This window comes from Polyodon spathula, chromosome 36 (assembly GCF_017654505.1).
Source record: "Polyodon spathula isolate WHYD16114869_AA chromosome 36, ASM1765450v1, whole genome shotgun sequence".
Taxonomy (NCBI): Eukaryota; Metazoa; Chordata; class Actinopteri; order Acipenseriformes; family Polyodontidae; genus Polyodon; species Polyodon spathula.
Window position 1 is genome coordinate 557939 of NC_054569.1, and position 11294 is coordinate 569232.

General features: G+C 48.8%; 1 protein-coding gene across 1 annotated transcript in view; it reads right to left on the bottom strand.

Annotated features, from left to right (window-relative positions):
• Nucleotides 1–80: 80 nt before the first annotated feature.
• Nucleotides 81–11294, bottom strand: part of tmprss13a (transmembrane serine protease 13a) — an 11391-nt gene continuing 177 nt past the window's right edge. The window contains exons 2-13 of the mRNA XM_041234898.1: nt 7147–7309; nt 6763–6870; nt 6363–6500; nt 5880–6006; nt 5634–5729; nt 5285–5322; nt 4677–4839; nt 2903–3075; nt 2052–2150; nt 1539–1681; nt 988–1140; nt 81–830 (exon numbers count right to left, since the gene is read on the bottom strand). Of these exons, the coding sequence (XP_041090832.1) occupies nt 816–830; nt 988–1140; nt 1539–1681; nt 2052–2150; nt 2903–3075; nt 4677–4839; nt 5285–5322; nt 5634–5729; nt 5880–6006; nt 6363–6500; nt 6763–6870; nt 7147–7309 (1416 nt within the window). The 3' untranslated portion in view covers nt 81–815. The remainder of the gene's footprint in view (nt 831–987; nt 1141–1538; nt 1682–2051; nt 2151–2902; nt 3076–4676; nt 4840–5284; nt 5323–5633; nt 5730–5879; nt 6007–6362; nt 6501–6762; nt 6871–7146; nt 7310–11294) is intronic.

Below are 11294 nucleotides of genomic sequence, written 5' to 3' on the forward strand. Positions count from 1 at the left end.
ATAGCAAGGGAATGCAGTCTGTACCCCACAGCGACGAGGACTAACCTGAGTGGAAGCATTAATAGCTCAATTAAAAAACAAAAGCAGCTTTAAAATATTCCCTTTTAGGGAAAAAAAGAGAGCGAGCGAGTTCACAAGGAGGACACCTTTCTCATCAAAAGATCTAATTTCTCTTCCAAAACTGGGACTCTGCTGTCTGCTTCCACAAACCCCGAGGCACTCTAGCACCTTCTCGCTGTGACAAGCACCAGAAACACACCTCCAGTCGTAACCCTAACCCTAAATATACCTCTCCTGTCCGGGGTGCTCTGGAGGGCAACAGGAGAGACCTGTTTGAAAGCCGTGGAGGTCAACGTGAGCAGGTGACATTCTCTTAGCTTCTTGGTTTTAATTTTGCTTTGTTACCGTTTTGAGTTGGTTATAAAAACTTTTAAAAAGACGTTCGTTGTTCACGTAACGACCTTCCGGGAAAAGGCCATGCGCAGCATTCCAGATTCACGAAAACTAAAGGCTAGAATGAAAAAGCGTTTCTCCCCGTCAGGACCGGACACGCTGCTGTGCAGACGGATCCAGACTGGATTTAAAAAGTCATCACAAGACACTTCTGGCAGATCCCAGTCCTTCAGGCTTTGTTGGCATGTATTCTTACACAAATATTAGTCACTGATCACTGAAGATAAAAACATATTTTAGGAGGATTTTAAAGAAAGGGGGAGTCGTTTCTTCAACTTCATGGATGATTTTTTTTTTGTTAAAAACCATCATCTCCGTTTGGGTTACGCGAGTATTCAGAAAGTCGGGCCTCAAATCAGCATCTAAGGTTTTTCAGCCTGTGGAGAAAAAAAGAAAAATGCATCAGTGTTTAGCGGGGAGGAGGAGAGGGAGGCAGAGCAGAGGGAATGGGAAACATCCTCCAAGGCACGCGGAGCAGAGTGTACACAATAGAGGAAGAGGGAGCGGGACACAGAGGGAGAGTCTCTCTCCTACCTCCATGCAGGAGTATACCCAGCTCAGTTGCTGTGTCACCCTGGTATAGACCCCGGGCTTGTTCTTCAATCCGCAGCCGACCCCCCAACTCGTCACTCCGGCCAGGTACCACCGATCAGCCACCTTACACACCAGCGGCCCGCCACTGTCTCCCTGCAAGCACAGGGCACACACACTGGGCTGAGTGCAGTACACTGAAGAAGAGAACTTCTGAGAGCAGCACATTCAATACAGTACAGTATAGAGAACTCAGTGCTGTGGATCTGAGAGCCATCACATTCAATACAGTACAGTATAGAGAACTCAGTGCTGTGGATCTGAGAGCAGCACATTCAATACAGTACAGTATAGAGAACTCAGTGCTGTGGATCTGAGAGCAGCACATTCAATACAGTACAGTATAGAGAACTCAGTGCTGTGGATCTGAGAGCCAGCACATTCAATACAGTACAGTATAGAGAACTCATTGCTGTGGATCTGAGAGCCAGCACATTCAATACAGTACAGTATAGAGAACTCAGTGCTGTGGATCTCATTCAGTATGACCCCACCTGACAGGAGTCGACACCCCCTTGCAGGTTCCCGGCGCACATCATGTTTGGGGTCAGAACCCCGTTGTAAACTTTCGGGCCGTTGCAGGTGGACTGGTCGATAATATTCACAGAGACCTCCATCAGATTGGGGGAGCCACTGCCTGAGAGGAAGAAGAGAGGCTGGCTCAGAGCAGCTCTATGGGGCTCAGTCCCCTCATCACAGGCATGCAGACCCCGGGGCTCAATCCTCACAGGCATGCAGACCCCGGGGCTCAATCCTCACAGGCATGCAGACCCTGAGACTCAGTCCCCTCATCACAGGCATGCAGTATGGATGTATCTTCTAAGAAGCTGTCGGCTTCTCTCTCCAACAAACAGACAACCTTCTGCACAACGGAACTTCCAAGCGGTTATTCCTTGTTAATAATCTTCAAAGCAGAAAATGTTTCAGAAATGGATCTTTATACTACTGTAGTGTGCCAACCTTTCCTATACTGACACCTCTCCCCGAGTCTGCTGGCAAAAACTTACTAGCTCCACTTTGCAGGGTCCCAAAGCCAGTGGTCCAGCATGCTGTCCCTGTGGCAAAAACCTGATCGAAGGTAGGCAGGCAGACAGGCTGCACAGTACCTGAAACACACGCAGACACAAAACCAGATCAACAGGGAAGCCTAAACAGGTTCACAGAGAAAGCGAGAGGGAGACAGCAATTAAATACAAATTCTAACAGCTGTGCCTTCATTGTGAACTAGGGGAAGTTGAAACAGAGACGCACTTCCTGTTATCCTGCCCCAAACACATAGAAATACGGGGGAAACATATTCCTAAATTTGAGAGCCAAACACCATAACTTAAACTCTGCTCGGACAGCATTAAAGTCCCCATCCTGCTGGGAGAGGAGGAGCGGACTGCAAATCTAGCAGCCAAATATGTATCTGCCTGCTACAGCCTAAGAGACAGTGTGTAGAGACCCTGCAGCAACACATGAGCTGTGATACTGTCAGTGGAGAGGGAGGGGGGGGAGGTGTTCCTGGGGAAGGAGGCTGTTATGATATGTATTGTTTATTTGTTGTATTATAAATAATTCAAATTTCTTTGGCAATACTGTACTTGTAATAGTCATGCCAGTAAAGAACAGACAGATAGAGAGAGAGAGAGAGAGAGAGGAAAGACTTCAAATCAAGCCCCTCTAGAATTCTTTCTTGCTTGAGATTAAACAGATTCAGTTCCCTCAGTCTGTCTTGAGAGCTCATTCCTTTCATCTTGCAGTGGGACTGCCACTGAACACAGCATTGTTTTGTGAACACATTTGTTCCAGCAGAGCTGGGAGGAGCCCGCAGTGGCGTGCAGGCAGCGTGTTTGCTAAGCTCAGGTGCTTGTACTTGAAAAGGTGACCGGTCTCTTGAGTCTCATCACTGCGATGTCGAAGTCGTTGTTTGTCCCGCTGTATCTCTCGTTTATGATGATCTTTGACACGTACAAGGGTGGCGTGAGGGAGGCCTGCGAAACCACGCCCGCATACACCTTCCAGCTGCCGGCGTTCTTGTACTCCGTGCTGCAGGGAATGAAGGAGCAATTAGAGGACCATTTGTAATCTCCCAGTCCCTCAGCTCTAACCACTAGACCACACCGCCTCCCTCCCAGTTCCTCATATCTTAACTGCAAGATCACACTGCCTCCCTCTCTAAGCTCTAACCACTAAACCACTATACACTGCCCCAGTCCGTCCCTCCCAGTCCCTCCACTAGAACACACTTCCCCAGTCCCTCCGTCCCAGTCCCTCCACTAGAACACACTGCCCCAGTCCCTCCGTCCCAGTCCCTCCACTAGAACACACTGCCCCAGTCCCTCCACTCTAACCACTAGACCACACCACCCCCTTCCTCCCTCCTGGTACCCCACCTCCCACCACTACCTCACTCTGCCTCCTCGTTCCCTCCTGGTACCCCAGCTCACTCTGCCTCCTCGTTCCCTCCTGGTTCCCCAGCACCCTCATTACCTCACTCTGCCTCCTCGTTCCCTCCTGGTTCCCCAGCACCCACACTACCTCACTCTGCCTCCTCGTTCCCTCCTGGTACCCCAGCACCCACACTACCTCACTCTGCCTCCTCGTTCCCTCCTGGTACCCCAGCACCCACACTACCTCACTCTGCCTCCTCGTTCCCTCCTGGTACCCCAGCACCCACACTACCTCACTCTGCCTCCTCGTTCCCTCCTGGTACCCCAGCTCACTCTGCCTCCTCGTTCCCTCCTGGTACCCCAGCACCCACACTACCTCACTCTGCCTCCTCGTTCCCTCCTGGTACCCCAGCACCCACACTACCTCACTCTGCCTCCTCGTTCCCTCCTGGTACCCCAGCTCACTCTGCCTCCTCGTTCCCTCCTGGTACCCCAGCACCCACACTACCTCACTCTGCCTCCTCGTTCCCTCCTGGTACCCCAGCACCCACACTACCTCACTCTGCCTCCTCGTTCCCTCCTGGTACCCCAGCACCCACACTACCTCACTCTGCCTCCTCGTTCCCTCCTGGTACCCCAGCACCCACACTACCTCAATCTGCCTCCTCGTTCCCTCCTGGTACCCCAGCACCCACACTACCTCAATCTGCCTCCTCGTTCCCTCCTGGTACCCCAGCTCACTCTGCCTCCTCGTTCCCTCCTGGTACCCCAGCACCCACACTACCTCACTCTGCCTCCTCGTTCCCTCCTGGTACCCCAGCACCCACACTACCTCACTCTGCCTCCTCGTTCCCTCCTGGTACCCCAGCACCCACACTACGTTCCCTCCTGGTACCCCAGCACCCACACTACACTCTGCCTCCTCGTTCCCTCCTGGTACCCCAGCACCCACACTACCTCACTCTGCCTCCTCGTTCCCTCCTGGTACCCCAGCACCCACACTACCTCACTCTGCCTCCTCGTTCCCTCCTGGTACCCCAGCACCCACACTACCTCACTCTGCCTCCTCGTTCCCTCCTGGTACCCCAGCACCCACACTACCTCACTCTGCCTCCTCGTTCCCTCCTGGTACCCCAGCACCCACACTACCTCACTCTGCCTCCTCGTTCCCTCCTGGTACCCCAGCACCCACACTACCTCACTCTGCCTCCTCGTTCCCAAGCTCCCTCCACTTGCCCTGAAGGGTTGAGCAGTCACCTGGGGAAGCAGTGGGCTGCAGTGATGACAAAGCTGGGTGCCACGATCGTTCCCCCACACGTGGGATAGTTATTGTGGTGCAGGCTGACCTGCCATGGCCACTTGCCCAGCGTGGAAGGAGCACCACCTATAATCCGACCGGATCCCTTCTGCACCCCGCAAGCTGAGAGGGAGAGGGAGGTTATTCTAGGAGTGCTTTGATCCCTTCACCTTGCTGTCCCATGCTGCACTTTCTACTGATCCCCATGAATTAGAAGATGCTTTATAATCCCAGGACTGCAGTTCGTCAGTCATTGAATAGCATAGAACTTGCAGGCATCGAATAACACTTCTGGTCTATGATTTTATACACATTTTTTTTTTTTTTTGCACCTTTCCTTCTCTTTCTGTGCCAGCTCACACCCTTCCAGACTCCTCGCAGCTGCGAATGAGCAGGACAGGTTTCTGCAGCCTTGAACCCATCTGAGCAACTGGAATCCACAACATATGCATTGTGCCAACTTCCCACACAAGGGTTTGTATTCTAAGATACAAGCACACCGAGGCGCCCACAAAACTCATCACGCTTGCAATAAAACCAGCAGAACTACAAGAGCTCTAGCACTTACCTATACACTCCAGAGACACACACCCCTGGCAAGCAGAGCTGGAAAATAAAACCAAGAATTCATTTGTTACCAAACAAAGCCTGGCATCGCTGATACACGTTTACCTCGGTGCATTGGCACAGTGATTTCGCACTGATCCCACCCCCCCTCCCCAGACCCCCACACGCTTGTGCTTTAGAAGACCAGGGACATGGGGGTTGAAAAGCGCCCCCTAGTGCGCCCCCTGCAGGGGAATCCTATGCCACAGAGCAGAACCTGATAGTCATTAATACCCTAGCGTTAATCCTTTCGAAAGGTTTACTGCTGCATTGTTGTAGCCCCCCCCCCTTTCAGGGAAAAGAAGCAGTACTTGATTTGAAGCTGCCCCTGGATGTTCTGGGATGGCTTGCTTGGAGATACAGTCAGTGCAGGGGAGGAACTTACAAAGGTGTCAGTCTTGTAAAATCTGTAGGAGACATAAAACTAGGTTACTAATCACGAGGTAGCAACACAGTCGCGCAATTCCCACGCAAGGGCTAGAGCAACCTGCGGCACTGCTAATACTAGAGACGAGAAAGAGCAGCAAAATCAATCCATCAATAAACTCTGCTGTTACCCATTGAACCCTAGCTGCTTGCAGGTCTTGTCAGAAAAACTGTCACTCCAGTTCGTACTGCAAACCGGATAAAACTTCATGTCCTTGGAATTCATCACCTGGAGGGAGTAGTTAGACCCAAACCGCACTAGAGAGAGAGAGAGAGAGAGAGAGTTCTTTTAAGCTGTCCATTATCAAGCGGTCCCCAATCTCTCTGTGCAAATGACTTGGTGTTTTTGCTCTTCGTGCTTCGATTGCCTGTTTAAGAAAGGCCTGTGAAGGAGTCGCTCTGCGACGCAGCGTTTGGCTGCTGGAGAGGCTTGGTCAGCAACGTCCACGTTTCCGTACAACAGAAAACAACGTGAATCGCCCTGTGCAAGCCCATCCGGTGAAGTACAAGGAGGTTTCAGATAAGAGTATGGCTGTGTTTGAACTTTTCTAACCTAGACCCTCAAGCAAGTCCATGTGCTTCTCTCACTCAGTGAAAGGGTGCCCCGTGCTCACCACAGCCCAGCTCGTCTCCTCCTTGGGAGCATTCTGCTTTGCCGTCACAGTACTGGGTGCCCGCGGGGCAGGTTTCAGCCACATAGGTGCTGTTTTTGTTGTTGATCACATCGGAGAGAATCTTGGACCCGTACCGCACTGCGGAGCAGAGAGAGAGAGAGAGAGAGAGACCACAAGATTAGTCGCAACAGCTCTCACTGAAAGCCTTCACTCCTTTTCCCAGTCCCTCGGCTCTAATCACTAGACCACACTGCCTCCCTCTCTCAGCTCTAACCACTACACCACACTGCCTCCCTCCCTCCCAGTTCCTCAGCTCTAACCACTACACCACACTGCCTCTTCCAGTTTCTCGGATACAGCAACTCAACCACACTCCCTCGCTCCCAATCACAACATTTACCTCCAAGCCAGATTGCTACTGCAACAAGCCCACAGAGGATGAGACACCCCCCAGAACTGCTAAAGCACCGCTTCTTCCCGCCACACAGCTTGGACTTCGGGGAGATAGCTGTGGAGGAGAAAGAGGGTTACACCAAGATAGTGTTCACTGTGCGCACTCATCCAGGAACTGCTGTACACTTCACTGACGCCAAGATCAATACTGATCCCCAGTACTGAGGGCTCTATACTATCCAGCTACTACTACTAATAATAATAATAATAATAATAATAATAATAATAATAATAATAATAATAATAAATAGCTACATGACTTTGCCCTTTCATTACCGAGTCAGAAGCAGTGTACAGTAAGTACTAAAGCGCGACCCATCAAGTATCTTACGTCTCCTCTCCTGTGCCACGTAGCTCGGGGGCGGCACGCTGGCGGGCGGGGGGATGTAGTAGGGCTGGTAGTTGCTCCCCTGTCCAATCGTAGAGTGATTGACGGCTGAAGCGTAGGACGGAGGCTGGACCGGGCTTGCGTAATAGGGAGGGGGGCGGTCATTCTGCGAAGAAATAAACCAAGTCACACAGCGGCCCAAAACATGAGAGAAGAAAGCAGGGGGTGAAACTGAAGAGCTCACCAGCACAGGAACCTGGACCCACAAAGGGTCTCTGAGGACCCAAGCCTGTCCCGATCAACCTGTAACACCATCACTGCGCCCCACAGGCATGATCAGAAGAACTGCCACATCCCAGTCCCGCCCGAAAATTACCCGACCCTACCTACCCACCCGACCCTACCCTGAAACTGCGCTGCACTTGAAATGAAGGGAAAATATTCAAGTGTGCATTTCTAAAACACTTCACAAAATAAATTAAAAAAAATAAAGTGAAACAGCAGCCATTTCTCACCCCCGACGGGCTTCATCATCAAAGGAAGACAAGGCCAGCGAGAAAGGAGGCACGTAGCAAGGGACAGCACGGGACACAGTGAAAGGATTATTACACAGCACACAATGAAGGGGGAGCACAGGACACAGTGAAAGGATTATTACACAGCACACAATGAAGGGGGAGCACGGGACACAGTGAAAGGATTATTACACAGCACACAATGAAGGGGGAGCACGGGACACAGTGAAAGGATTATTACACAGCACACAATGAAGGGGGAGCACGGGACACAGTGAAAGGATTATTACACAGCACACAATGAAGGGGGAGCACGGGACACAGTGAAAGGATTATTACACAGCACACAATGAAGGGGGAGCACGGGATACAGTGAAAGGATTATTACACAGCACACAATGAAGGGGGAGCATGTTAAGAGGATGTTAAGAGTTTGATGCTTTTAAACAGCCCAGAACACCAACACAGCTGAGTAAGGTATCCTACAGTTTAATAGCTTGAGATTAAAACATTGTTATCCCACTGTGAACAAGGACAGCTGCAGGGCGAAACCAGGCCAGTGGTTAAAGTGGGACGGCATGCATACCAGTAAAAAAAATTAAAAATTATACCGGCAAAAACAGAATTAAAAAATAATATAAAGTCTTACTATTGATGCAAAACACGAATCTAGTTTTCCAAACAGAATTATGAATCAATTTGAGTTATCATGGGTTGATTGACAGGAATTCCCTCCACTCACAAATAATCACCGAGACTGACATTCGCTCCAGCCTATCAGAGGCTTTGTTGAGTTGTTTCTGTTCTTGTTTGAAATGGTGCAAGTAAAATTCATCTTGCGTTTAATAAACACCGAGCCGAAAAACGCCACAAACTGGAGTGTGAACTAGTGTGCTGTGGTTGAATGAAGTTAGATCAAATAGGCTGCCTCTGCTTTTATTTTAATTATAACAGTATTCTGGCTTTGTCTGCCATCTAACAAAAAAAACAAACGTTTGCATACAGCCACAAAACCGCCCTGTTTGGTCAGGATCGCAGCATGGGTGCATCGCAATGAAAAGCACACGGTAGCCTGCTGCAGTGTATCGGAGAATATCGTGCTCTCAAAAAAAAACGAAACACCTTCAGATATTTTCATATTACTGTGGTGTTTGTAAAGCTGTTCTATCAAATCTCGTTTCAGTCACAGCATGTTAAAATGAACCAGCATTAAACCCAGTTATCTGTAAAATGCTGCTGTACAAAAGCCTTGTTGCAGAGTTTGCAGGTGCACATGGAGAGAACACCACACATTTTAAGCCTTTCAACTGTCTGATTATGTTTATTCATTGTGTTTGGATTATGTTTGTGGATCCAGAATTGGACAAGTTGTTTACCTGGTTTTGTCTATTCTGATAAATATCTGCGTGTTGTTTATTGGTATTTCTAGTTTTTACATGAGTGTAGCTGCTTTGTTGATTAGTACAAAGTGGTACTGTATTTAAACTCCCCACCCATCCCACCCACCCCACAGGGGCAAAGTCAGGCCAAAACAAACCAACAGACGGGCAAAAACAAGAACCGTGCTGGCGCAACTAAGCTTTTCAAGAACCACGCTGTGGGGAATCAGACGCACAGGAAGGCATTATCTGTGATTAGATCCGAGTGCTATGAGGAATCAGCCATGCAAATATAATGCAAACATAATGCAAAAATGGAAAAAGAACCGACTCTAGCTCCAATATACAAAACTCGTGTCTGCTCGACTGCGCGAGAGCCGTTCTTTAGTTTCTCTGGCAGAGTCAGGGAGGGGTCCTGTCCCAGGCACTAGCATTCCGGATCTCAAGACAGCCACGGCAGAGCCACGCCTCAAGACTTTCAAACGACGTGCAGGAACTAAGACTTTGTGTCAACCACAAAGAAAGCACTGCCGAGTGTGGATTAGCCCAGACAGTGCCTGCCTCTCTCTCCGGCCATGGTCAGGAGCTGGTTACAGTGCCAGTAAGCTGCTGGGATGTGTGTGGAAAAGCAGCTGGGAGGTTTGCTTGGGTAAACCAAGCAAAACACAAACCAATATAACCCGGTGATCACGCAGAGCCACGTTTGAGGAACACAGACAGCAATTACTTCACCACAATTACTGTGATGTTTGATTCGGTTTTTCATCAATTAGACACTGCCAGGCCTTGTTGACAGTGAAGTTTGTTTACATCCCCCCCCTCCTTATGTGTCGTTTTACCAGCAGGGGGCGACACACGCTCCTAGTCCATCTCAACCATTCTGTTAGCTAAACCAGCCTGTTCCTGTACAACTTGCAGCAGAAGGGGGGTATAACGATAAAACACAGACCCACAGCACACAAAGCAACACAGAAATTTTAAAAATGAAGGTATACTTTAGGTATTTAAAAAAATGACACAAGAATAATCTATTTTTCTTGTGTAGGGAATGATTCACCAGCCCAAGCAAATCAAGTCTCAGAGCTTCATCGTGTCCCTCTCACAAGGAACATTTCAAACACACACACCCAGCTAAGGAGTGTTAGGATTCTCAACGCATAGCAACAGTCAGCCATGACAAAGCATTTCTACACATCACTCGCGCCTTGCAATGCCTGTGCCAGCATCGACTCCCAGACTCTTCATTTCAGCAATCTACCTCAACGCTGATGCAGTGCTCTCCACACTGACCAACACTGAACCTCCATGCATTTCAAAACACTGCAGCACTTAGAAAACAAAAAAGGAATCTTTTCAATTCACTCAATGTGTTCAGCTGCTTCTCATTTAAGTTTTACAGAATCTGATTGGGGGCAGGCTTGACGATGAATCGGAGTTTGTGAACGATCTATCGGCTGGCTGGTTATCATACAGGTCCTGCGTGGCAGGGTTTGAAGCAGGCCTCCCATTGAAAAGAGGTGTGACCGGTTACCCCACAGGGGGTCTATATAAATACCACTCCTTATAAACAGTGTGTGTTGGGGGGTTTGTCCTGAGCTATTGAAAGTGTGTCCCTGTCCCCAGGGGTGGACACTGTCCTGGAGAGAACAGCGCTTTAATGAATAGACTTTCACACACAACTCTCACACTGACAGGGGCTGCTGGTTCTTGCTGAGGGTGTAAATCACTGTGACTCCTGACACAGGGGAGTCAGGCTCGAGAGATTTAAGAGAACCCCGATTCCAAGGTACCCCGAGATTACAGAAGAGGTCACAATCGATCAATCAGTAATCTCACACGAGCAGATACAATCCCCGACATTTCATTTCTATAAACAAAATGAAAACAAGACTGGAAAATTGGAAATCGCTCAAACACAAGATCAGATTCTTCCTTTCTTGTCATGAATCTTTAACTCACTCAACACTAATAATACTAATAATAATAATAATAATAATAATAATAATAATAATAATAATAATAATAATAATAATTACTTTTATTTAATACACACATTGTCACATTTGTGTTCTGGTCTCAGTTTGAAGGTTTTTAAGCTCAAGTCACTGGACCCTCTCTGTATAACTCATGAGATCCCAGTTTTGTCTGCCTGTTAGATTCAATAGTTCAGAATTACAGTGCAATCAAAAATCACAGACTCTTCCCAAACAGAGTATTCGTGAAAACCAAACACAAACCCCAGGAGAAAGCAACGTGA